At 62.3% G+C, this 25,720-nt stretch overlaps 3 protein-coding genes across 3 annotated transcripts in view; 1 reads left to right on the top strand and 2 right to left on the bottom strand.

The window, feature by feature from the left end:
• Positions 1-1,229, top strand: part of ABL1 (ABL proto-oncogene 1, non-receptor tyrosine kinase) — a 131,396-nt gene extending 130,167 nt beyond the window's left edge. Inside the window, exon 12 of the mRNA XM_076009130.1 lies at positions 832-1,229. The gene's annotated coding sequence lies outside the window, so the exon portion shown is untranslated. The remainder of the gene's footprint in view (positions 1-831) is intronic.
• A 2,569-nt stretch (positions 1,230-3,798) lies between these two features.
• QRFP (pyroglutamylated RFamide peptide) lies at positions 3,799-5,866 on the bottom strand. The gene is given in 4 exon segments (XM_076008439.1): positions 3,799-3,941; positions 5,487-5,660; positions 5,663-5,713; positions 5,716-5,866. Coding segments are annotated over 4 exon segments (519 nt in total).
• A 6,140-nt stretch (positions 5,867-12,006) lies between these two features.
• FIBCD1 (fibrinogen C domain containing 1) overlaps positions 12,007-25,720 on the bottom strand; it is a 30,328-nt gene continuing 16,614 nt past the window's right edge. Inside the window, exons 5-7 of the mRNA XM_012754510.3 lie at positions 20,028-20,124; positions 16,139-16,318; positions 12,007-15,598 (exon numbers count right to left, since the gene is read on the bottom strand). Of these exons, the coding sequence (XP_012609964.1) occupies positions 15,339-15,598; positions 16,139-16,318; positions 20,028-20,124 (537 nt within the window). The 3' untranslated portion in view covers positions 12,007-15,338. The remainder of the gene's footprint in view (positions 15,599-16,138; positions 16,319-20,027; positions 20,125-25,720) is intronic.

The raw sequence follows: 25,720 nt of genomic DNA on the forward strand, positions 1-25,720 counted from the left end.
CTTCCCTGTTGTGAGCCGCTGTATGTGTGGACAGGGATGCGGTGGGCTCTGATTCCCTGAATGGACACCCCCCCCCCCCAGCCGGGCCCTACAGAACAGTGGCAGGGCTGCCACCCCGGGGCCAGGGCTCCTGCGGCTGATGTGCTCACGCGCCGTTTTGCAGGGCTTTCCCTGCTCTGCTCGGGCCCTTCCTGTGCCCTTGGCACTTGTTTGGCAGCAGCCCAGCTCTTGCCGCATCACTGAGAGTGGGCTGTGCCACCACACAGGCCACGTCTCACTGGCGGCGTCAGGCCGTCACAGCATCCCTGGAGAGTGGTGAGGAGGTGACGTCCTGAGTTCCTTGCTGGCTGCATCCCTGTCCCCTGGCAGTGCGCCTTTTCTCTCTTTACCTTTGAACCACTGCCCTCAGCCCCAAGGCACTCCTCACTTCCTTGTGTTCCACATCCTGGTGTCTTACTCCTTCTCGTGGACGAGGAGGGGAGGTATGCTGGCCTTCGAGGTCGTGCAGCGGCCCCCCCAGGGGACGGTCAGGTGGGGAGTGCTGACTGTCTCTGCCGCGCTGACGGCTTGGAAGGGGAAGTGGGGAAGTGAGCAGCGCCCTCTGCTAATGATACTTATTAAGCCAGCAGGCTTGTCAGGGGCTGCGTGTCCTGCTCAGCAGAGCGTGCTGAAGCGCACGGCTCCGTGGAGCTCTTCTAGGGAGACCTCAGCAGCGAGACGTGCTGAGCGGCAGGCGGCAGGGTCCAAGGCTGGTGACACCCACTGTAGCGTGCTCGCAGCAAGTGGCTGCAGCAGTGCAGGGCACCAGCTTCTCCTCCTCCCATTTCACAGAGACAGAAACTGAGGCTGGGTCCACAGAAGTGCTTACCAGTTGGACCATAACTGGACACCAGATGTCCTGAGTCTGGGGCTTTTCGGTGGCCAACAGCGTCATCCTTGGGTAACTGTTCCCAAGTCTGAAAGAAGATGTAGAACGATTCTGGTGACAGCCACAACTGGCACTGCACCCATGTGTCAGGTACGGGCCATTCATGGGTTCCTGCGAGCCCTGCAGCAGCCTCTCGGGCAGGCATGTCATCATCCCGTGTCCCGGTGCTGAGCAGCGAGGTCACGTGACCAGTCACCCAGCAGACGTGGCCGTGTGGAGTACGACACTGCTTGTCTCCTAAAGAAGGGTCTTTTGTGTATGTCACTCAAGCTTATAAAACTTAATTTGGTTTAGCCATTCGAAGACAGTGGTTTCTTAATCTTTTTTTAGGTCACAGAAACTCTTGAAATTCTAATGGAAACCATGGATCCCAGGCCCAGAAAATGCACATGTTTGCACACACAGAACCATTTTCAAATAATCTTGAGTCCTGCCCTTGTCCTGAACCAAGGAGTACCCAGGGGCCGAGCCCAACAAAGGGACAGGCAGCTACCATTGTTACCATCACAAAACACAAGCCTAATGTATCGTAAATTTCCTTTCAAATCAAACAAAAAAACTGAAAACAATCCAGATGTCCGTCAACAGAAAAAAAGGATCACACAACAGCACAATGAGAATTGCCAAACAGCACGGTGTGCGTGGACCAAAGAGGCCAGACAGCAGCAGGGCCCGAGCTGCTGCCAGGGCGTGGGCGTTGGCCGTCGGGCCGTCCGGCCGAGGGAGATGTTGGCGGGGGAGGCGGGGCCGGGGGCTGGTCCATGTCTTGGTCCGGGTGATGCGGACTGGTGGGTGTGTCTCTCCATGAAGCTGCTTCAAACTATGCTCAGAACCGATGCGCGTTCTGGCGCATGTTGTATTAATACTTCAGTGAAAGTTTCCCTAAAATTACAGCGTCTCGGCTGTTCTGCAGATGCTCTCCGAGGCACCACCTGAAACCCTCATACTTTTATTTTTTTTTTTATGAGGGAGTTTCTGTCACTGTCTTCCTTTGTCAGGTAAAGAAGTGGAGGCTCAGCTTGGCCAAGGTCACGCAGTACGTGCCAGCTGATGCCTTTGTATAGGTGGCCGCAGCGCAACCAGCAGAGAGCTGTGCCCCAGGGCCGGGCTGCTCCTGCACACTGGCCCAGCTTCTCAGGTGTCAGAGGTAAATCTATGGGCAGCATTCCTCCATTGAGCGCTCTGGGGAACCGATTCCTAAATGTCTCGTACAGAAGACATGGGGCAGGATCAGACTGTCCACAGTGTCCCCCTGTCAGCACTGGTGGTCACTTGACATCTTGGGCAGGTCCCCCAGCTCCAGCTGAAGTCACTCCTGCAATCGGGGAAGGCTCCGAGGCATGGTCCGGCAGGCATCCCCGAGGGCCGGGGGCACTGTGGATTGCAGCAGCTCCTTACCCAGGGGGGTAAAAAGTACCGTGCTGAGTTTGGGGTCTTTAATGAAATCTGTCATGCAGCATGTTTGGCACTGGAGCAAAGCTAGGACGAGGTGATGTCCCTCTTGTTCACTACAGCAGCTGCTTTATAGCTGGCTGCTCCCAGGATCCTGTACTGGTGTTTTCCTTGAAGATTTGTATTAATATTTCCAACATACGGGAAATTACAAATATTTCCCATCCATTTTGATGCCAAATACCTTTTTTTTTTTTGAGACAGAGTCTCACTTTGTTGCCCAGGCTAGAGTGAGTGCCGTGGCGTCAGCCTAGCTCACAGCAACCTCAAACTCCTGGACTCAAGCAATCCTCCTGCCTCAGCCTCCTGAGTAGCTGTGACTACAGACATGCGCCACCATGCCCAGCTCATTTTTTCTCTCTATATATTAGTTGGCCAATTAATTTCTTTCTATTTATAGTAGAGACGGGGTCTCGCTCTTGCTCAGGCTGGTTTCGAACTCTGACCTCGAGCTATCCGCCCGCCTCGGCCTCCCGGAGTGCTAGGATTACAGGCGTGAGCCACCGCACCCGGCCCCAAATACCTTTACATCTACACACCAAGATGAAAACTTTTATCTTCAATAAATACAACAAATAGATGCAAACGGCTTGGGTGCTCTGGGCCAGGTGGAGCCACTGCCAGCACTCAGGGAGCTCGGTCTCTGTGCTTCCATGACGGATGTTTCTGGAGTCTCACCTGGAGAGGAGTACTCTTGCCAATTGAGAAGAGAGCCGGGCCAAGGGGATGCTGGGTGGCATGAGAGGACCCAAAGACCTTGGCTGCAGCTGTGGGGTGGCAGCAGGGCAGGGGTGACAGAGGAAGTTGGCTGGGTCCAGTGGGAGTCGAGTGGACAGGTCAGTGCCCTTAGCTGCTGGGTGGTTGTGGTTTTCAGGGTTATTGAGTGCGAATGTACAAGCAAACTGGAAAGAGTAGCTTGTTGATTTTTTTTCAATGGTAAAAGCATGATGACAGTACACCCACTCATGTGGAGTCCTCACCCGTTTCCATTATCCCATGTTTCTCCATCAAGGTTAATCCAATCCTGCTGAATCAAAAACCGGCTGGTGCGTACCTGAGGCGTGTGTAAAGACACTCAGGATAGCTCAGCCCTGCTGTCCTCCAGGATCTCAAGCTGTCTCTGTGGGGTCCTTTATCAGAGCAGGTAGAAATTGGGACCTTGCTCCAGGGGGTTGCTCTGCCCTTGGCCCTCGGTCTGTTGTGTGTCACCTGGTCTTGGCTGGGCATGTTTTCTGGCTGCTTTATGTTCGTGGCTGAGCTGGGGGAGGGAGGGACCCAGGTTACCACCTCCCACCTTTAACAGCCACGCGGAACGGGCACCCCCGCCCCCAAGAGGATCTGTGTGTCCATCCTGTGACTGCCAGCGCCGTCCTTACAGCAAGGACCCTGGGGATGTGTCCCTTCCTGTCAGTGTCACGTTAGCTGCTGGTGACAACATCCTGTGCAGGAGGCACCGTGACTCTCCTCTTCACTGGACAGCGGTGGAGCCAGGAAGAGTGGCGTGGCCCACGCTCAGGTGCTGTCATCTTCTCCCTGCCACAGCAGCCAAGATGCAGGGCACCTGCGAGAGCCCGGAGAAGGCAGTGTGGGGACCCCGGGTGCCGCTCCGACACCCAGGCTCCTTTCCCGTCACGCCACCGTCTCTGCTCCCCAGTCAGGCTGGTTCTTTTGTGGCTTAGTTCTGTCACCCCCTAATGAAGTGGCTTTCTGGCTACGGAGGATTGAGAGCTGCTTCTGGGGAATGTGAGTCGCTAATAGAAGGGAAACACTGTGAAATGCTCCAAGGTGCCAAGCTGGGCCCAGCCCAGTGTGGTTCTAAAAGGCTAATAAAAATCCACCAATTAATTGTGACAGCTCAATGGAAAATTATTCAATTGTGAACAGGGGCAAGCTGCAGCTCGGAAGGAGGAGGGGAGCGGTCGCCATAGCAACGTCAACGTGCGCTCCCATCGCAGCGGTGGGAGCAGCCTGGCAGTGAGCAGCGCCCGCCGCCGCGCCCGACACGGGGTGATGCGGAGACACCGAGGCGGCCTTTGAAATGACGCTCTGCCTGGACCCGGGGCCGCGGCCGCTCCGGCTGAGCATGGGCTCTTCCTGGGGCGGAGAGGTTGTTTCCTGAATGCCCCTTGTTCTGAGAAAACCAGGGAAGGAGCAGTGGAGTGGAGGAAAGCACCCCGTGCTGCGTCTCCCTGTACCCTGACACTGTCAGTCGAGGGGCTCTCGGAGAGAGGTGTGTGTGGACGTGCGGTAGGACTTGTGCCTCCCCAAAGGGAAGGCGCTCAGAGCTCCGGAAACCCAGTTCCAGGGCACAGAGAACCTGTAGGGACGAGGCCAGCATTCCATTATGGTTTTGCAGTTGTTACAAGTTTTATTTCAAAAGAGGCATAGCACATCGATATTTGAACATTTGAATTGCAACCTTGCTACAGCAACAGTGTATTCCTTCCTGGTTCATCTGTCTGGAGACTCCTGGGGTGACAGACACTGCACCACAGAGAAGGACAGCTGTCGGAAGGGGCTCTCCGGGCCACAGCAGAGGGCTCTTGCCAGAGGGGTCGTGTGTTAATAGGATGGAGAACGAGCTATTTTTTTCTTTTTAACTTTCAGAACCATACTCTGCACTCAGGGAATATTCACAGATGTACTTTGGATGTCAGCTACTGACGTCCCTGTGGAGGCTGCCAAGCTTTGATGACCACTGTAGTGAGTCTGCTGCCTTGCTCTCTGCCTGTTCATATTCACGGCCCAACTGCAGCCTGGTGTCCACGCCACTGGGGTCACGGGGCTGCTCAGAACCTGACGTCCAGGGGAGGGGGCAGGCTGAGACGACGGGTCTGGGTGAGCTGGAACAACTACAGCGTTGCCTTCATAAGCACGACGCAGCTTGCCTTTGGCCACCTCCTTTTTGACACCACGTAGTTTTTTGCTTTGGCAAAGTTGGAAATCAAAAGTAAGCAAACACCTAACCAGTGCTCCCGCTGGTTGTGCATTATGATGCCTGCATCTTCTCGGTGTCTTGGTCTTTGAGGCTGGAGGCGAAGATGGGAATGAAGACAGACGGAGGGAGAGTCCACAAAGAAACACTTCCAAGACGCCCTGGCCCTACCGCCGGCCGAAGCGGAAGCCGCTTTCTTCCTGCTGTAGCCATTGAGCTCCTCAGCCAGGTTCCCTAACAGGACGCTGGCCCAGAAGCTGGTGGCCTCTCTGCCTTCGTCCTGCCTCCCAAAGCGGAACCTGAAGCCAGCATGCTCTCTGCCCGAAGCCGCAGCCCCTTGGGCTCGACAAGCAGGGCCTGTGGCCGTGGAGCTCTCGACCACCGAGAGGAGCCCCACATGAAGCGGGTCGGGGCCCCTCGGCCAGGCTGGCCCAGCTCGCTCTGGCTCCGATCATACCCAGGGCGTCTGAGGGTCCTCCTGTGTCCCGCGGAGGAAAGCAGGGGCCCAGCGGCAGGAGAAGGAGGTAGGCCAGGGAGTGAGGGCTCAGCATCTGACCCAAGGAAAGAGGAAGAAGTTAAAGTCTGCACACGGCACGCAGGACAGCTCGTCAGCAGGACTCCCCAGGCCTGCGCGGCAGTCGTGAGCCCGGCTTCCACACGGTGGCAGGGACCAGGCCTGTATTTTATTAGCAGACTCAGGAGCTGATTGAACCAATTAGGCTGGTTCTCACTGTCCTGCAGTTCCCTGGATCTGATGCCAAGGCAGCTGAGCACTGCGATGCCACCACTGCTGGATGGCAGGGCCGTGCCCAGGTGGCCCCGGGAGAGCCAAGCGATTTGGGGTTCAGTGTTCATTTATAATTATTGCTCCTTGGGCCGTATCATCTCAGCCATAGGGTAGAAAAGTAAAAGCATCAATCTCCCTTGGTTTTCAACTTGATAATAAATGGTTTAGCTAAGCTGTTTAGCTGGGACACCCTGCTACTGTCTCTAACATGGAAGTTAATTGCTCCTGAAGGCAGGAAACGGATTTGGTGGTCCTGGCCCCACTTGGACCCCAACCTGGGGAGGAGCGTGGAAATGTCGGGGAGCCTGGGGAGTGCTGGCGATGTGCCAGGCTCTGAGTTAAGAGCTTTACGCACACACGGTTGTATTTCATCTTCACAGTAAACCTGCTTCGTAGGTACTGTTAGTCCCACTTTTTCAGGCAAAAAAACTGTTGGAAAAGCTGAGATTGTGCCCAGGCCACACAGCTAGAAAGCGGATGGGTTCACCATTCTGATAGCCAGATGGCTTCCTGATGCGCCAAGCCCGGGGGACATGCCTTTCACGCGTATGAGGCGGGCCTCTCAGCCCCCCACGGGAGGGCGTTCAGCCCCATTTCCAAGAGGCAGCATCACAACAGGTGGGGCGACTTGCCCAAGATCGCATGGCTTACGGTGACAGAGCTGGGGGTCAAGCCCAGGTGGAACGCAAGCCCTGACCTGCCGCCCTATACCACACGCGACAGTCGGGGAGGTCTGAAACGACTTCCCGGAATGCCCTGCCCTAGCAGCCGTTGCTCCCTTCCCTCGCAAAGGAAGCCTTTTTGGTAATGACCAGTGATGAGTTGGAGCTGGCTCGTTCTGAACTGAGGATAGATTGGGGAGCGCCAGCTCTGCACAAGACAGTACAGAAGTCCCCAGAGCCCTTTCCAGAAAAGGCTCCTTCGAAAACATTTCAAAGAAGTGAGCTTAGCCAGAAAGCTTTAAAAAAAAAATAATGAGGCTGTGCGCCGTGGCTCACGCATGTAATCCCAGCACTCTGGGAGGCTGAGGCAGGAGGATTGCTTGAGCCCAGGAATTTGGGACCAGCCTGAGCAAGAGTGAGACTCCATCTGTACAAAAAATGTAAAAATTAGCCAAGCGTGGTGGCACGTGCCTATAGTCCCAGCTGCTTGGGAGTCTGAGGCAGGAGGGTCCCTTGAGCCCAGGAATTTGAGTTTGCAGTGAGCTATGATGATGCCACTGCACTCTAGCCCAGGCAACAGCAAGACTCTGTCTCAAAAAAAAAAAAAAAAAAAGGAAAATACCCCCATTCTACCCAAATCCAATTCTCCTAAGCTTCTCTAGGTCCTCAGGGGCTGCAGTGCCTCCCACCTGCTGCCAGGGAAGCCTGTCCATCAGGACCTGGGCCGAGTGGGGGCTTCCACGAGGCAGTTTTCTCCAGGAGTGAGCCCCTCCACTTATCCCCAGAGTGAGTGTGGACAGGGACCTTCCCATTTGGGGGCTAAGTCCGCCTGGGGGCGCCTCTGGGTCTCTAGAAAGGTGACATCTTGGTGCAGAGCAGGTAGTGGCCCTTCTCTTTTGGGGGGCCGTGGACCCCTTCAAGAATCTGGTAGAAACTGGGAGCATTTGCCACTGAAAATGGGGCTGCAGCACCAGTCAGGGCTTCAGGCCCCAATGTCCAGGAAACAGCAGGACACGCCAGGGCAGAAGGCAGTGGCCCTGGCAGGGCACCCGTGGCCGATCTCTGCTGCTAGGGCTGTCGGCAAGACAAAGTGTTTGTCTCCACCTCTCTGGGCCCTCCCTGCCCATAGTTCCAGGTACCCTCTGCCTGCCTGTGCCCAGCTTGACCAGACAAGGGCCTGAGCTGGGGCTCCTACCGGGGACAGGGCGGCTGTGCTCACCGTGTGGCTGGGGCTGCTCCCAGGAGGGCTGCTGGGTCCCTGGGCTCCGGGGCTGGGCGAGCCTCTGTGGGCCCTCGTCCAGGAGGTGTGGCCGGTGGGTTCTCCCTGCTTCATATAGCCCCGCCCATGTCCTTGCCCCCTCGCGCCTGATGGCCACACACCCCTGACCCTGGGATTCCATTGGGGAGGCTGGTGGTGAAGAAGGGGTGGCGCTTACTGCAGTGATGAAGGAGCCAACACGAGCCGGATGTGGCCTGGTAAGAGGACAGCCAGGCTGCCCTTCGGGGAGAGTGGCAGCGTCGTTAACTGGGAACTGTGGGCCTGGACTCGAGAGTCCCTTGGCGGAGGTGTCGCTGCCCACCCTCACTGCCCTGACGGCCCTGCTTTGCGGCGCCGGCTTCTGGAGAGGATGAGGGGGGTGATGTCCACACTGTGCACACCTGCCGGGCTAGCGGGACGCCGTCGCGGGCAGGAGCCGCAGGTGCCTGTGAAGCCAGCACTTACTCTCTCTCGCCCTTCCTGGAGAGCTGAGAAGTTCTGCTCTGGAGCCTGCGAGAGGCGAGCCAGGCAGTGGGACCCGCGCCTTCCTGGGGGGTGCCCAGGAGGGGCACGGAGCCACACGGCCGGGCAAGCCTTCTCAAGCCCTGGCCCCGGCGCCACGGCCCGTTTGTTCCTTGCGAGGCAGGCTCCGTCTTTCCCAGCCTGGCAGCCCGCTTGGCTCAGCGCCGCATGCCCCCGGGCAATGCTTCCCAAGCTCCGCTGGCGTGGATGCCTCGTGTTTCTGAACGTTGGTGGGTGATCACACCACCCCTGGGCTGCGGTGGTGGGTCCCCGAGGTGAGGCAGTCACCGCCCCAGTGCGGACCTTGGCAAGGGCTCCTCGATCCAGGCTCTTCCCACGCCGGCGCCCACGGCAGAAGACGCCAGCACCTGCCACTCCCTGCCCTCTCGCCCCAGGTGGCTTCTCTCCAGGTGAGTTCACGAGCCAGGGCGGGGAGGAAGCTGTTCTCCCCACTCCGCATCTGCACGGTGACTGTGGGTGGGGGTCTGCGTGGTGGGCCCCACATGGCCCCTTCGCTGGGGACCAGCTCAGGAAGCTGCCTGTGGGACCGGCTCTGGCCAGAGCACGGCCAGCGACACTGCAGGGCACTCACCCCGTGATCACTCAACGCGGAGTGGGCGTGGCCCTCTGCTGCCCTGTGCGTGACCGTGACAGCGCTCTCAGGACTGCCGTAGACACGGGCCGCGCGGCTCAGCCGGGTGGAGCCCCGGCGGCCTGCTCCCCAGGAACTGAGCGTGGGGGGAAGGCGGCTGCCCAGCACAGGGGTGAAGCATTTGCCAGCGGCCCCCAGGCCCCCTCTCCCGTGCCCCAGCAGGGACCCCAGCCTCTGCCCCTCACCTGGCCCAGATTCTCCCACCACCGACAGCCAGGTGCTGGGTGAGGCTGCGCCAGCCAGGCCGGAACTGAGCACAGGCTGCTTCCCCAGTCTCCAGGGCCCTCGCCCGGCTGACCTGTCACCTGCATCTGTGCAGTGTGGGGCCCAGAAGTCACCCCGCAGGGCAGAGAGCGCCTCGTGGCAGAGGTCTTCTGACCAGAGGTGCACTAGCCAGAACAGCTTCCGTCCCCAAGGCCGGGGCTGGCCCTGAGGGGCCTGGGTGCCCTCCACCCCGTGTCTGCATGCGTATGTGTGTGTGCACACGTGAGCTGAGAGGCGTGGTGTCCTCTGTGTCCCTAGTCAGTGCTGGCTGATTGTGGCACTGGGTGCTGGCTACTGAGGCGCAGGCAGCCCACAGCGGGTCCTTGTCACGCTGGAGGCCTGGCTGCAGAGCTTGCCCTCGCAGGGCCCCTTGGGTATAAAGCGAGAGGTCTGGTTCCTGGGCTGTGCTCTGCAGAACTGCTTAGGGACAGCCGTGGGGGTGGGGAGAGAGCAGTATGGGGTCCAGCCGTATAGGCCACCCCCTTCCCCCATGAGAAAAGCTCCACTTTGCTGGGTTTGACATACTGGGCTCCAAGAAAAGGTTCTGCCGTGAAAACCGCCGGGGTCGCCTTTCAGGACTGAGACCCGTGGCTCTGGGAAGTGGCCACATAAGGTCCTGAGTGTTGGGTGCTGGTTTGGGGCAGGGCTGAGTATGAGGAGGCTCCATGTGGCCCACCTGTCCCCCAGCCCAGCTCCAGGTCCCCCCCTACCCCATTCCACCCCTCAGGCCAGGGGTGCCTGGAGCCGAGTCAGGTGTTGGACTTGGCGCCAACTGTCCTGACTCCAAGGCTTGGCCGGGTGCCCTGACTGCCACCGGGACTGAGAGGTCGCTTTCAGATGCACTTCCTGTGTGCCTCTAAGTTTCTGGGTCCCCCTAACTCTTGAGCAGTTAGGGGGACAACGGTGCTACGATACCTGCTGCCACCAGCTGAGCTGGGGTGAGGGGGCTCCGCCGGCAGCTGTCGGGCAGGGTCCGGGCTGCCTGGAGGTGCAGGTGCGTCAGGGCGGCGGGGCCCACCAGGGTCTGCTGCCCACACAGAGGCCGGGGGCACCGCAGAGCCCAAGCGGCTTTGGGGCGGGGCTGGCGGGCAGCAGTCGCACGGGCTGTGAGCTTCCCTGGGAAGCTGCCCGTGGTGGGCGGTGTCCCAGATGACCAGCAACCCCTGCCCTTGGTTCTCAAGATGGGGAAGCTGAGGCTCGGGAAGGGCGGGATTTGGGTGGCAGCCTGGCCGTGCTGAGCCCAGGCCCCTGACTCGGGGCATGGACCCTCCCCTGCCACCCACTTCAGCCACACGTGAGCCCTCAGAACTGGGTTCCATGCCCAGCTCGGCCACGGGCCAGTTGCGACCTTGGTAGTCAGTCCCGTGCCTGTCTGAGCCCCCATTTCGTCACTGGCTGGGGACAACAGTGCCCACATCCTGGGGTGGGGGCTGTCGGGGGTCAGCACAGTAGCCGCCATCGTGTTGGCAACAGCTGTCAGGGAGAGCCCAGACGGTGGAGCCCTCGGCACCCTCAGCACAGGCTTCCCGGGTCTGCTGGCACCTGCCGTCCCTCTCGGAGCCCAGCTGTGAGCTGAGGCCCTGCGGTGGGAAACTGTTCCCGGGGTCCCGGCCAGGCCCGTCCACCTTCCCGACGCCCAGACCTGGCCCTGCCAGGGCGCCCTGGGCCCTGTCTGTGGCTAAACTTGAGCAGCCCTGGTCATCTGTAAGGACCTCTGGTCCAGCTGACCCTTCGAGCTGCAGCCAGAGCCACTTGCTGCTGAGGGGACCGACGGTGGGGGGGAGGGGTAGTGGGGTGGGGAGGTTAATTGGGCAAGGCCCCACCTGGAGAGGCAGGTGGCCGAGATCACCTTGGTGACTATCGTGCCTGAGGTCCCATCCCAGCCATCTGCCCCTCCAACCCTGTGGTCTCACACAAGCTGTGCGGGTGGGCAGGGCTCCGTGCCCGGGCGAGGGGGCGGGACAGTGGGCTCCGTGCTCCGCCGGCCGACTCCCGGCCGACTCGGCGGCCTCTGCCCCACGCGAGTGCGAGCCCCTCTCCAGCCGCCCCCGCGGCTGCGGGACAGGCCAAGTGCAGAGCACAGCCACCGCGGGCTCTTCCACCAGCCCGCAGACACTAGATAAATACTGGATTTTATTAAATAAACTCAAGGGATTGTTTTATCCGTAAGCCTCAAATTGGTTTTAAGAATAAATAGCCGTTGGGGACTGTTAGTTCTTAATAAAGAGTCTCGATTCCTCGGCACTCCAGCCGCAGCCGCAAGAGAGCCCGGCACGGGCGGTTTATCATCGGGGTCCTGGGGGCAGCACGGCTGGGGAACCCCAGATCCATCCCGAACCCAAGGCCGAGAGGATCCCCCGGCTGCCGGCCAGGCCCCGGCCAGGCCCCGGCCAGGCCCCCCCTCTTCTCGACGGCTGGGGCCGTGCCGTCTCCAGGGCTCCCAGGCTGCCTAGGAATTCGGCTGCTCTGACTAAAAGGATGGGGCAGTTCCGGGGAGATGGTGAGATGTGGTCCTGGCACGTCGGGGGTCCGACCCACTCGTGCCCTGAGACGGGGGCTGGGGGGGGCACGCAGCTAGGTTAGAGGCAGAGGCGGAGCTGGGTCACCACGAGACTTTATTGGAGACAGAACACACATGACGCCAAGTGCACACACCTTGCCTAGCGACTGTCCTACGCCACGCCTCACCCGTGGCAGCTGTGCTGGCCCATACAGCTCCCTCCCCACGTCCCCCCAGATCCCGAGGACGCCCCTGGCAACGACGCAGCCCTCTGGGTTTGCCGAGTCCTGCCAGCTGCCCGGGCCAGTCAGAGTTTAAGGACAAGCTGCTCTTGCAAGCAGAAGAAACAGAGCCCTGGGAAGGCCCGGTCACTTGTCTCCTTGTTCTGGGCTCTGCAAGTCCCCTGCTGGGTCCTCCTGCTGGTGTGTTGTTCCTGAAGCCACAGGACAGGGACCTGCAGCTGGCCCAGGGCCTTGCTCACGTCCCATGTCACACATACGGCTCCCCCTGCCCCTCCCCTGCGTGGGGCCAGCGCCCTTGGTTTAGCAGGTGCAGTTCGTGCTGACACATCCCACCGACCCCCCACATCTGCGCTCTTGGGTGACAGGGCCTCTGCGGCTCTGGCCTTGGGCAGGTGGCAGCAAGGGTTGGAGACCAGGAGTAGGTGGGCACCGGCGATGTCACTTCTGCCCCGAAGACAAACGCTATAAAACCTGTAACACGCGGCCGCAGGGAAACGCCCTCTGCGAGCTGCGCTCGGCTCCCGGCCCCCGGCCGAGTGTGCTGAGGCCACTAGGGGAGAAACCGAGGGTCCCTCCACCTTCTGGACTCGGGGCTCAGGAAACCGGCTGGTGGCCTCTGGTTTAATGGGGAGACATATGCATGGTGCGAGGGGCGGGAAACGCGGCCACGGCTGACACGGAACCTGCCCGCCTGTGCGTGTGGCCAGGCGGCTGCTGGAGGACGCCACCCGCAGACCCCTCCCCACCCCGCTGTCCTCGTCAAGGGAACAGGGAGAGGGGGTTGGGCAGGTGACACGTGGGACAGGGCCACAGGCAGGCCCGGCGGGGCAGGGTCTGAGTGCAGTGACTGTGGGTCCTGTGTGACCCTGTCACACGAGTGACCCTCGGCCTGGTCACTCTTCCCTCAAGCCTCAGTGGAGCCGCCCCTCCCCCACACGGGCTCAGCCCTCTGCTCCTCTTCCTGTGGTCACTCCCATCTCGGTGACGTCAGACCATGGGCTGTGAGGGGGTGTGCAGGGACCGTTCCTGCTCAGTGCCAGCCCTCAAAGCACGTCCATCCGGACGGCGGGGCGGGCGCACTGGCCGGGCTGTCCCTGTGTCGGCGTGGTGCCCACTGGGCCAGCGCCTGGCAGGGCCTGCAAGAGGCTCGAGGGCAGTAACTGGGGCTCTATAAGGGACAGTGTCTCCCACGGGGCCAGCTGCTGGGGACACGTGCTGCCTGGACCTGGACCAGAGGCTCCTGGGGCCGCCCTCACCTGTCCCCGGCCCCGCGCCAGCCCAAGCTGCTCCGCGTTGGGCGGCAGCCAGGCCCTGGCACCAGGGCTCCACTTCCTGCCGCACGCGCACATCTGCGAACCCATTAACATCACACTCACCGGAGTCTGTTTGATGACACATCAGAAGGCGCCTGGCACTTTCTAAACAGCGGCTGGCACGCCAGGCTGGCAGCTCCAGCCTGGGGCCAGCGGGCCTCCCTGGGACAAGCTCGGGGCGCCCCTGGGCCAGCTCCCTGGGCTGCGGGGGGTGGGAAGAGGGGCCAGGGGAGGGGACTCCCCTCAAATCTCGTGGGCTCATGGCATCCACACCTCCCGCCCTGCCTGCACCTGGACTGCTCCCTGTCACCGCCCTGGTCACGCTGGGCTGTAATCGCCGTTTCTTGGCCGGCTCTGCTTGTGGCTGGCTACTAAGCGGCAGCGGCCGTCTTGTCCAGCGCCCAGGGCCGACTTGGCCTTGGCAGACCGGAGTGCTGCAAACACCTGCTGGATGCCGAGGAGCAGGTGACGCCAGCGGGGACAGCCAGGTCACACGGCCAGCCAGAGGCACTTGGCCCTTCCTACCGCCCCTGGCAACTCTGATTTATTATTTTTTAAGCACAAACTTTGGTGGGATGGGAAGAGAGGACTGAACCCCCATCAAGACGTGCCCGCCCTACTGCCTGGAGGCAGGTGGGGGCCAACCTGTCCCGTCCACAGCTCCCCAGGCTGACTCCCGGCCTCTCAGAGGCCCCCACAGGCGGGAACTTGGGAAAACAGGCCTGCCCTGGTCCCAAGAGCGCACGAGGGCCCAAGGCTGCCGGACAGGTCACTGAGGGCTGGGGTTCCAGGTTCTGGCGCCTGCGGTTCCCAGCTGTGTGTGCAAGGGGGTAGGGGTGGGGGGTGGGATAACCGCGTGTTAGGCGGTCTGTCTGGGGGGTGCTTGGCCTGGTGCCTCAGTGCCCCACCGGGCGAAATCGGTCCAGGTGGTGGTGCCCACACCCGCCAGCAGGGGGCGGGCTCCTCGCGGACACAGCAGCCTCTGGGAGGATCCGGTGACAGCCACCAAACCCCCAGCCGCCTCCACCCAGGATCCCAGAAAACCAAGAGGTCCTCGTTGGCCTGGCCCGGCCCAGCGGTGCAGGGTCTGCCGCCACCTCCCAGAGGCGGGGGGCATGGCGGGGGGCATGGTGCGGGGCTCCGGCTCCCCGGAGGCGGAAGGCAGGAGGCTGGGCAGGAGCAGAGCGAGACCTTATTGGAGACAGCGGGTGGGCACAGCAGCAAAGGGGGCTGGGGACCCCCAGGCCACCGCCACGGGTGGAGAGCAGCACGGTGAGGCCCTTTGGGGAGAGGTGCGTCCTCCGGGCACCCAGGACTCGCGGTGGGGGCTGGCAGCAGCAGGGCTGGAGGGCACTGGCCTCAGACCTGGCATCAGGAACGCGAGAGCGTCCCCCTGAACCCGGCTCTCGGCGTCCCCGTGATGGCAGGTGCCTGGGCTGGCAAAGCAGAGGGGCGACCTTTGGCACCTTCCAGAGCCAGGGCGGGGCAGACCCCACCGTCCTGGCCAGGAGGCGGCAGACGCTTAGCAGAGGAGCCAGTCTGGGCAGGTAGAATTTGGGGTCCCAGAATTTGCCAGACGCCATCAGCAGAGGCAGGAGGAGACGTTCGCTGCCAAATGGAGGGGTGGGGACAATGAGAAGGTGGTGTGTGACCTCACTTGCCCAGCGACACTGGTGTCTGGGCCGTCCTGGCCCATCCCCACCGGAGAGCAGTCTGCCAGGCACAGGGGGCAGAGACTGTTCTCTCGGGAGGGGCTGGGGACGGGCATGGAGGCATGGGGCAGGGGCGGGGCCAGACAGCAAGCAGCTGGGCGAGGCGCCGGCCTAGTGGTCCTCCCGGACCGGCCGGATCTTCATCTCAGAGAACTTGAGTGAGTACTGCCAGCCGGTCCAGGAGGACCACTCCACGCCGTCGGCATAGGAGGCGTGTGCACCTCGCAGGTATTGCCCGTTGAGGTTTGACGTGTGGCAGTTGCGGTACCACCAGGCTCCACGGTAGAAGGCGGCGCAGTTGTTCTCCGAGTGGTCGCTGTCACGGTCCTTGGTGGTGAACCTCATGCCACTGTGCTTCAGGAGGGAGTCACCTGTGCGGTGTGGACACGGGGCACAGGTACACCCATGTGTGTCGCATGTGTGAGCACAGGCACTGACACGCTGCGCACAGACCGGGATGTGAGTGTGCACACACATGGACACGGATGCTCCCCGCTCTTACGCACTGGTGTGCACGCTTGCACACGCACCTGCCGGTCCACACCAGGAGGTGTCCATGCAGCGCACACATACGTGATGCCTCCCTGGTGGTCCCCAGGGCTGCCCCTGGTCTAGGCAGTCTCTGTGCCTCCTCTCAGCTTTTCCTTCCTTCTCCCCCCTTCCCTGCCTCGGCCTGAGAGGAGAACCCAGCCCTGGGGGGTTCGGCCAGCACGCTTTAGAGCAGACCCAAACCCCAGGTCTCTCAATTTCTGGCTCTGGGCTCAGCTTACTCATCTGCAAAATGGGCAAGCGAAGCGGGTTATGCTGGCTTCGCATTGCAGGAGTGAGGCCTGGGGGGACTTGGAGGTGGAGGGGAGTGGCCTTGACCATGGCCCCCTTCCCCACCCCACCCCCGCAGCCTGGGGCCTTACCTGCAGTGCCCGAGTAGTCAGCCACTGTGAGCGGGTACCCGTCTTCCTCCGGGTCCACGGAGAACAAGCCCACGCCAAAGCTCCCGTAGCGGGCATAGGCCGTGCCGTTGTCAAAGTCCTCCAGGTCCACATGTAGCTCGTAGGCGGCCTGCGTGGTCAGCGCGTGGATCCTCTTCAGTCCTGAAGTGGGGAGAAAGTGGTGGGAGAAGCTGAGGGGCTTAGGAGTGACCCCCAGAAAGAACTGAGGAGAAATGACAGCTGAGTTCCTATGATTGGTGACAGAAAGGGACAACTACCACCAAGTACGTGCTATCAGCCCTGGGCTACTTCCTTCTTCCTGCGGGCCTGTATCTGGCAAGAAATTGAGCACTGACAGTTTTCACGTGTGGTTTTCTCTGTTTGTTTCAAGTCGGGCTCTGCTTTCCAGACGAGGGGTTCTGAGCTGACGGCTGGGAGAAAGATTGCGGGAGGCGGGGTCTGGGGGTGACAGCACCCTTAGCCTCCCTCAGGCTGTGGGCTCCAGCCAGAGCCAGACGGGATCTGGTACCTGCACTTCCCTGCTCCTGGCCTCTGAGCCTCTGCACAGGCTGTTCCTCTGCCTGGGACAATGGTCCCTGCTCCTCACCTGGTCACCTTCTGTTCATTCTCAGGCCTCACCTCGGGAAGGCTGCCTGGCCTCCTGCCAACGCCTGTGCCCTGCCACCAGGGTTTATCACTGGGGGTCGCGGCTGCTGTTTCCCTGTCGGTCTCCCCACCAGCGTGGAGGCCGCTCGCTAGGCGCGGCTCCGCGGGGGGGGGGGGGAGGCGGCGCCCCCACCCGTGCCCAGGGCCTGGCTCTGTGCCCCTGCCACGGCCTGCCCCACTTTCTCCGCCCGTCCTCGGCTCTCCCGCGCCATCCTGAGGTCCACGCCAGCCCCCACTCGCACACTCAGGCGCCTCCTGCCCGTGTGATTACTCTTGATTAACAGGGCATTTAATTAGACGCCTTACAAGTTAGCAGCAGCGAGTGACATTTCATCAGCCTGTCCCTCCTGCCTGCCTCTCCCGGGCTCCGAGCCCCCCGCGGGTCAGTGTGACAACAGCCACCACCTGGACGCACTCACGAGGGCCAGGCATTGTTCTGAGCGCTTCACACAGATCCACGAATCAAATGCATCAGAATGAGCCCAGTTTGATTACAGAATCCCCGCGCAGCTCTGCACGCGGGGCCTGGCCAGCCGCACGCCTTATCCAGGTGTGTGCTCTGCTCCCAGGAGACCAGCAGAGGAGGCTGTGACTGTCCCCGCCCCACGGCTGAGGAACATGAGGCCCAGGGAGGTTAGGTGTCTGGCCCCGTCACACAGCTGGTGAGCGGCACAGCTGGGATTGAGCCCCTTGCTCTTGTTCAGGTCTTACCCAGGACAAGTCACGCGGCCCGGGAACAGGGCAAGAGGGAGACCACGTGGCACGGGGGGTGTTGAGAGATTTCTGTCCCACCACTAAATGGGCGCCGGCACCCATTCCTTTGGGCTAAGCCATGCTCCTAAGGGGTGCCCTGAGGGCGGGGGACCTGGGGCCTGGTTCCTCCTACCTTTCCTGCCCCCTCCTCCTTCCAGGATCGCTCCCGGACCTTCACAGCTCCCGGATGCCCTGGCCCCTGCGTGCTGAGCCCAATCCAACCCCGCCGCCCCCACGTTCAGACCAGAGCACGGGAGGCTTAGGGGAAACGCACACCTCACATGGTCACCCCCTCGGACTTCCCGATGGATTAAAGATCTGAACCTACAACACTGAAAAACCCCAGAAAACAATACCGGAGACATTTTTAATACAACCAGAGGGAAAAGCAGGGCCTAAAACCCAGGAGATGTGAAGGAAAAGACTGGAAGAATAGACTACATAAAAATTTTAAATTTCTAGGAAATAAGCAATAACAAGCAAAAAAGAAAAAAAAGCAAAAGCAAAAGCAAGCCGAAAGACAAATGGCTGGGAGTGAGTATCCGTCATGTGTACTGGACAAAGGATCAATAACCTTAATATATAAAGAGCTCCCATAACTCAATAGGAAAAGACAAAACGCGCAGTGAGGAGGTGGCCGGGAGTGTGGAGGGGCAGGGGAGGGGCCGCGCAGGGCTGGGGCGCCCCGCGTTGACATTCCCGTCAGGGCTGGTGTCTGCAGGACGCGCTAATCAAGGCCGGATTACACGCTTCTTCCTGCACCTTGCGCGGCTGTGATAGATTTCAATTAAGATACGGCGCACCGCCGCGCCTCCTCGGGGATGCGTGGCCACGCGGGGGCAGCCCCCGCCCGCCGCCGGCTGCTTATCGCTGCGCCCACCTGGGTGGGGAGGGACCGAGGGTCTCCCCGTCCTGCCCTCCTTCCCACCACACAGCTCAGGGGCTGGGGCTGGGGCGGCCCCCCACACTCACTCACTGTGACAAGGGACCTTACGTTTCTGAGCCTCAGTTTCCTCATCTCTAAGGGGGGCGACAGCAGTGCCCCCTCCTAGGTGAGGGCGAGGTGTCGGGCGCACAGGAGGTGTGCAGCATGCAGGACTGTGGCTGTGACGTCCACCAGGACGTGTGGCCGCCCCTGTGGTCAGGGACCATCCGGGCCCCAGGCCGGGGAGATGGACATGGTGACTGTCACCCGGTGCCTCTGTGCGCACAGCGGGTGGGCACCACCCCGCCGCCTGGAGCCTGCCTTGCGGCCACCACCCCCGCCTGCCAGCAGCTCCACTGTCTCCTTGCAGACCGGGGACCCTCCGGCCCCCTGGTGCCCAGGCCTGGGCTCCCAGCCCTCAGCCGCCCACCCACACCTTTGGTGTCCTTTGTGGCCCTGCCCGCCCGCCTGCTCTGGGCCACGCTGGGGACTTGGCCCTGGGGACTTGGCTGGCAGCCACGCCGGGACATTAAGGTGCCAGAGGAGCAGCCGGGGCGGCTCAGGTGCACACAGCCCGCCGCCCACGCGCATCTAAGAACCACGGGACGGGCGCTCATGGGGCACAGGTTCCTTTCTGGGGTGAAGAAATGTCCTGGAGCGAGCAGTGAGTACTGTACCGCTCTGTGGACATGCCCAAACCACTGGAACCCACACTTTACAGTGGCGGGTTTTGTTGTATGGAAATTGTATCTAAAAAAAGAAAACCCAATAAAAACCTTACCTTGAGCCACAACCACTTCCCAAATATGTATATGTGACCTCAAACTTGAGGGTTTTGAGGGTATTACTGTGTAGAACAAAATTAGATATTCAAAAATTTTTAAATACTGAGTGATTTTAAAGGTAAACAGTAAATACCTAATAATAACAATATCAACAGAACCTTTTTGAGCCCTTATTTCGTGCCAGGCACAGTCTGCGTCCCAGCTGTGGGCAGCCTGCGGGCACCTTGGGACTGAGGCAGGACCACGGCTGGGAGCCCCGGCCAGCCGCTCGATGGGGGTCACAGGCCTGGTGACCCCAGCACAGCCACGGGGCACGGCCGACCGTGGGGCAGGCCAGTGCCGGGGTCGTCCTTGGTCCTCCTGGTGCCTGGGAGCGAGCCCTGCACCTGCCCCTGCCCCGGCTCCCGCCTGCAGGACGGCGAGCAGGTCCCAGGGCGACGGGAAGGGCCCCCCGGTCACCCCACGGCTCCCCACCTGATTCCGGGGGCTGTGGGACCCTCGGCCTTTATGATCCCAGTTCTGCAGAGCCCTCCCCACCCCCACCGCCACCCCTCCCTCGGCCCCGTCCTCATTGGCCTCGTGCGTCCTGAATGGCTGGGCCGCCGTGCCGGGCAGCACCTGTGCGCTGGCGCAGGTGTGCTGAGGCCGGGACCCAGGCCAGATCCGCCCGGGGAGGGCTGGGAGCCCGCAGCATCTGGAAGGCACGGGGAGAAGGCTGCCGGGCGGCGGTCGTGGCTCTCACCTAGCCAGTGCTCCCCCGTGAGCTTGCCGAAGCCGTCGCGGTACGCCTCCCAGCCCCGGAAGAAGTTCACGGAGCCGTCCTCCCGGCGCTGGAACACCTGCAACGGGAAGAGAGGGTGGAGAGCGGGGCAGCCACCCCAGGACCCCCGGCCCCCGCGTGTCCACAGGTACTCCCCTCCCTGCTCCCCACCTGGCCGTTTCCGGCCCTCAACACAGGAGCCTCGTGCAGCTTTGTGAGGAGGCTGGCTGGATGCCACCGTCCCCGAAATGCCCCTCAAGTTCTCTCGTGGCCCGGGTGGGGGAGGAAACCCAGCTTCCAGGCCACCTGTGCCCCTCACTTCGGGACCCTGGGCCGGTCTCTGCTCTGGCCTGGTCCCCCACTGGCCACATAAGGGGTGGGCAAGGGTCCTGACACCTGTGTCCAGGTCAAAACAAGACCGCATTCTCCAGTGCCTTACGGGCCAAGAACGGCCCCCTTAGGCGTGGCCCGGCAGCCCGGCGCTCGGCAAGCTCCCGCCCGGGCAGGGGGCCTTGGGAAGGCAGCGCCGAGCCCCAGCGGGGAGGACGGGAGTCCACGGCCAGGCTGGGTGTGACCCGGGTGCCAACGAGCCGCGGCGCTGCCTCCGTCCCTCGTTCTAATAACACTCTCGGTCTGGGAGTCGGGAGTCCCAGCGGTTAAATTGCTTTGAAATCAGTGCCCGCCGGCCCAGGCGGAGCTGCCCTGAGCGTTTACAGGATCCGCTGACGCGCCGGCCCGGCCGCCCGGCCCTTTCTGTCTAACAAGCCTTTCCCGGCTCACTCAAGAGCAGCTCCCGGCCGCCACCTGCTCCTGCCAGCCTCTGCCCTGCCGGGGACGGGGACGCGGCTGGCTCGCAGCTTCATTACTAAGCAGCCGGTCCAGTGGCTGGGAACTGCCGCGTGGCGGCCTGGCCGGCGGCGTCTGCTCTGCTCGGGGAGCCCGTGGGGACGTGTCAGTCGCGGCGCCTGGGCGGCTCTGACGTCAGGGGCTGCAGGGAGATGACACCTGTCTTTCCCTGCTCCTCCACCTCAGCGTCGTGGAACCAGGCGTGCAAGGAAGTTCCCGGCTGGGGGGAGGCGGTATTGGCGGCTGCAGATTGGGACCCGAGCACGCGCCTGAGAAGGGCCTATCCGGCAGGAGCTGGGGCGGGAGGAGCTTAGACACTCGCGTGACCGCGAGGTCTGCCCGCAGCAGGCCCAGCCCGGCCGGGAGTCTGGCCTGGGGACCGCGCCCTGAGCACACCGGCGCTGAAGGAGGCTCCATGCCAGGCGGGGAGCCCGGCGGTCACAGATCTGGGTGCTGGAGCCCCAGCGCTGCCACTGACCGCGTTTGGGGGGAGCCCCTGGCCCCTGCCTGTCTCCTCCTCCCGGGAAGGGACATGGAGATTGTGAGTCGACACCAGCTTAGAAACCGCAGCAGTCGCTGGCCAATGCGGGCACCCTCACTTGAGAGGTGACGGGTTGTGCCCCACCCCCGAGGGGCCAAGACACTTTGAGGCTTTTAGACCCGACCGGGGAAATGCAGTCTGCGCCGTCACACACACGTTTATCTGGAACTAAGGCTCCCCGAAGTGACACTCGCCCTCCTGAAGAAAGATGAGCTCTAATTTCTCCTGTGTTCTAGGCCAGCCCAACCGATTTAAAAGATAATGCCGATCACAGCCGATCACAGCCCATCCAGGGGACGTCGCCGCCGGCCGAGGACCACAGTCTGCGGTTGGAGACACCTGCCTGACGCCGGCCTTCGCTGTGGCTGTCCTTGTCCACCGGCTCAAACGGGTGACCAAGCGCACCGGCACCGTGCTGCCATCTGGGAAACCCTGTGCCCGTCCTCGAGCCGATGACAGCGCAATGGCTGTTGTTCCACGTGCCAAGAGTGGCCTCAGCCCGGCGGCAGGCTCTCCCGGGGCCGGGTGCGGTGCTGTGTTTTGTCTGGCCCCGAGACCCCGCGAGACCTGCAGCTGTGGCTTCGTGTTTCTGGGAGCCAGCTGGACGCCTGGATGTCACCAGGCAAAGAGGCCTTTAATTACAGAGCAAGGGCCGGCCGGGCAGGAGGGTACCGGGAGGGAAGCGAGTAGAGGGTCGATGTGGCCACGTCCCGCTCCGGCCCACCTACCCTGAATCCCCCCTTAGGCAAAAGGGCGGGGAACAAATTAATTGCCTGTTAATTTTGAGGCTCAAATATGAATCGGTCCGGCTCCCGGGGCATCTCTCTTGGGCCCTGGCCGGGAAGTGATTGATGTGGAAGCGCTCAGCGCCGCCGCGGCCCCTTGGGCGGGCGCCACGAGTGGGAGACAGTCGGAGCGTGTTTTCTTGGTGCAGTCTCAAGAGCCGGCCGCCAGCCGCCGGCACATCTTGGAAGTGCCGCTCGGGGCTCTGCCAAGGGAGCGCTCGGCCCACACGGCCCTGCAGATGGAGCTGGGTGGGTTCAAAGGAAGGAGTCGGCACTCAGGGCGGCGGAAGGGAGAGAGCAGCCGCCGCCGCGGGGGCCGCAGGATGCAGAGGTGCCCCCGGCTTCCTGGGCCCATTGCTCCGCAGGTCCTGGCCCAGCCGGGGCCCCCAGACCCTGTCCCACCTGCTTCTCATTTGCCGGGGTGCCAAGAGCATGGAGTGGGCGTCCCGAACAACCGAGCTGGTGTCTTGTGGTGTCACCCCAGCACCCGGCCAGTGCCGTAGGGGGTGGCCCCAGCCCTCCCCACACCCCTGGAGGGGGCATTTGTGCTCCCACTTGGCAGATGAGAAGACTAAGGCTTGGAGGCCTGGGCAACCTCTGTAGCGCCCAGCTGCCCCCAGGCCAGAGAGAGGGATGGCAGTGCGCAGTGCAAAGGCTGGGGGGCGCCCATGGCTTGATGGTGACATTGATCCTCCGTACCCACAAGCCATCTGTCCCTCTTGGCTGGCGCCCAGGAGACCCGAGTTCCACCCAGACTCTGGCCACAGGCTGTGTGGCTTCTGGCCTGCAAAGCGAGCCTACTGCGGGGGCCCGGCGTGTGCTCGGGTGCACAGGGACGACTCCGCCCTCAAAGCTCACGGCCCCAGGAGAGAGGGACACACAAGCCGACAAAGGGCAGAGCAGCCCCCAACCTGGCACATTCTTCCAAATCCCATGCCTCAGTTTCCTCATCAGTAAACCGAGGATCGTAACAGCCTCAGCCCACAGGCTTTGAGGAAGACTGAAGGAGCCGGTGCACAGTGTTCACTAACCGTAACAAAAGGGCCTGCTGGGAGCGCAGGGAAGGAGTGAGCCCCTCTGCGGGGGCGGCTAGAGGTAGTCTGGGGGGCTTCCTGGAGGGGGGATGTTTGGCTGAGCTACAGATTGAGCAGGGCCTGGCTGGGTGGCCAGAGGAGCTGAGACCAAAGGGACGGGGGACACAGGTGCGTCCAAACCCTGTAAGATCGGGGGGTGCCTTTGACGGGTCCTCAGGAGGCAGCACCTGGGGTTTTCGCAGACTAGCATGAAGCCGCTGCAGGAACCGGTTGCGGCAGGACCGTGGCGGTTGCGTAGCCGTGGCACCCACCAGCCTCCCAGGCCTCCCGAGCAGGTGATTCGGGGAGGGAGGCGGAGGGGCCGTAGCAGAGGCAGATTCTTGTTTTTGAGGAACAAAGAACCCGGGGCCGTGTGAGCGAAAGCAGCGCTTCAAAGCAGCCCCGGGGAGCCCCCGCCGACTCCCAGGAGGCCGTGCGTCCTCAAACCCTTCCTGCGCACCTCTGGCGGCGTCCCCAGGGAGGCCTCTGGGCTTGCTGGCAAGAGCACAGGTTCTAGAAGGAGGCAGAGCTGAGTTCAAATTCTGCCTCTGCCTCTCGCAGGCCACGTGACCTCGGAAAAGTCATGGAACCTTTCTGAGCCTCAGTTTCCCTCTCCGTAAGGCCCTGCAGTGCCCCGGCAAAGACACGGCGCGCAAACGTCGTAAACCAGGCGGCCCCGGTAGGTCTGCCCGGCGTCCCCGCCCCTCCCTGCAGAACCAGCTGCTGGGCCCAGACGGAAATCGGGCCCACTCCTTGTTTTTGACTGAAAATGGTACCCCCGGGCTTGGCGCCCTGCCTCAGCTCCCAGGCTTGGCAGTCGGCGCCGGGCTCCTGGCAGAACGCTGCCGGGGCTGCCATTTACCGGCGCGGCGTCCGCGGACGATCCACGTGCACGGGCCGCGAACGTTACAAGCCTCAGCGCGCAGGTTGGGCACGGTGGCCGGTCACCTGCCCATTATCTGCGTGTGTGCTTGGGGGGCCGCTCCCCAGGGCAGGGCGTGGCCCGGGCGGTGTGGGGACACCGGCACACTGACATCACAGCGGGCCCGGGGGCAGGGAGAGCTGGCCACAGAGGGGCAGGAAGGAGCCAACGTCCCCGAGACGGGCCCTCCCCGGCGGGGCTGCAGCCCCCATCCCAGGGGCACCCCCTGAATCCCCTGCCGAGCTCCTCACCCCTCCCTGAGCCTGGTCCCCCCACCCCCGCAGGGCTTCGATGTTCTCAGGCAGGGCAGGGCGGGCTTTCCTGCCCACCAGAGCCCAGGCCCAGGAAGGGCTGGGGAGGGAGGGCCGCCCCCGCGGGGCCAATTAGAGGCACCTGTGAACCTGCTGCCCCTGCAGGCAGGAGAGCGCCTGGCCGTGGGCTGCTGGCAGAACAGGGTTTGGGCCCCTTGGCGCTCCTGGTATTGAGGGATGCTGGCAGTGCCGTGGATCAGAGTAGGTGGCACGGAGCCACGCTGAGTCTAGTCCAGGTCCCTGCTGTAGGAGGTGCTTGGCGGGGCCCAATGTGTGTGACCTCGGCCAGTGATTATGCAGAGACGGAGGGTTGACAATTAGCTGGGTGGCAGCACCCCACCTTCCCCACCCCTCCACAGACCTCGGGGAGGGGCGAGGCTGCACTGCAGGGCGGGGAGGCTGGGCGGCAGAGGGAAGAGCCTCCTTCAGAGAACCGAAAACCTGCACAGGCTCTGGGCATGGCCACCACACTCCCCGGGCCCTGCAACGGGGCAGGGGGCTGTCCCACTGGCCAGAGAGGAGGGGCCCAGTTCCTCTGTTCACAGGGAGCCCCCAGGCTCACCCTACCCCACCCCTGCCTCCCTCCTTGTAGGCCAACAGTCTATGAAGGACCCCCACGTCTGTAAGGTAGCTCTACATTATACCCACTTAGCAGATGAGAAAAGTGAGGCTTAGAGAGGTGAAGTTACACTGCCAAAGGATGGACCTGTGACAGGTGTCACGGAAGGGCAGGAGGATCACCCCACACGACCCAGCCCTGCCATCTCCCCCTGCCTGTCCTTCACCCAGACCCCCCATACCAGATATGCCAGAAGCAGGGAGCCACCCTGGCCCCAGAACAAGCCCTGCCATCTCCCTGCCTGTCACTTGCTCCAACCCCCAGCCCTTAGATCTCCCATCTGGCTCTTGGTGGCCTCAGAACGGGTTAGGGGCCTCTCCTCTGGGCCCCTGTGGCCTCCCAGCCCTGACACAAATCTCTGGCCCTCTCTGAGGCTGCCCGGTGGCCTCTGGAGGTTGAAGGGCCCAGTGCGGTGCCATGTGGGGCAGGGGCACGTAAACTGTAAAGTGCGCTGGGACGGGCAGGGCTGCTGAGCCCCGTCCTGCACACTCTGGTCTCTCTGGGGAGCAGCCCGGGTGCCCCGTCCCCGCGGGGGCTGCCGGCGCTCGTGCGTGAGGCTGGCTCGTTGGACATGGGGC

The sequence above is a fragment of the Microcebus murinus genome, chromosome 12 (assembly GCF_040939455.1).
Source record: "Microcebus murinus isolate Inina chromosome 12, M.murinus_Inina_mat1.0, whole genome shotgun sequence".
Lineage (NCBI taxonomy): Eukaryota > Metazoa > Chordata > Mammalia > Primates > Cheirogaleidae > Microcebus > Microcebus murinus.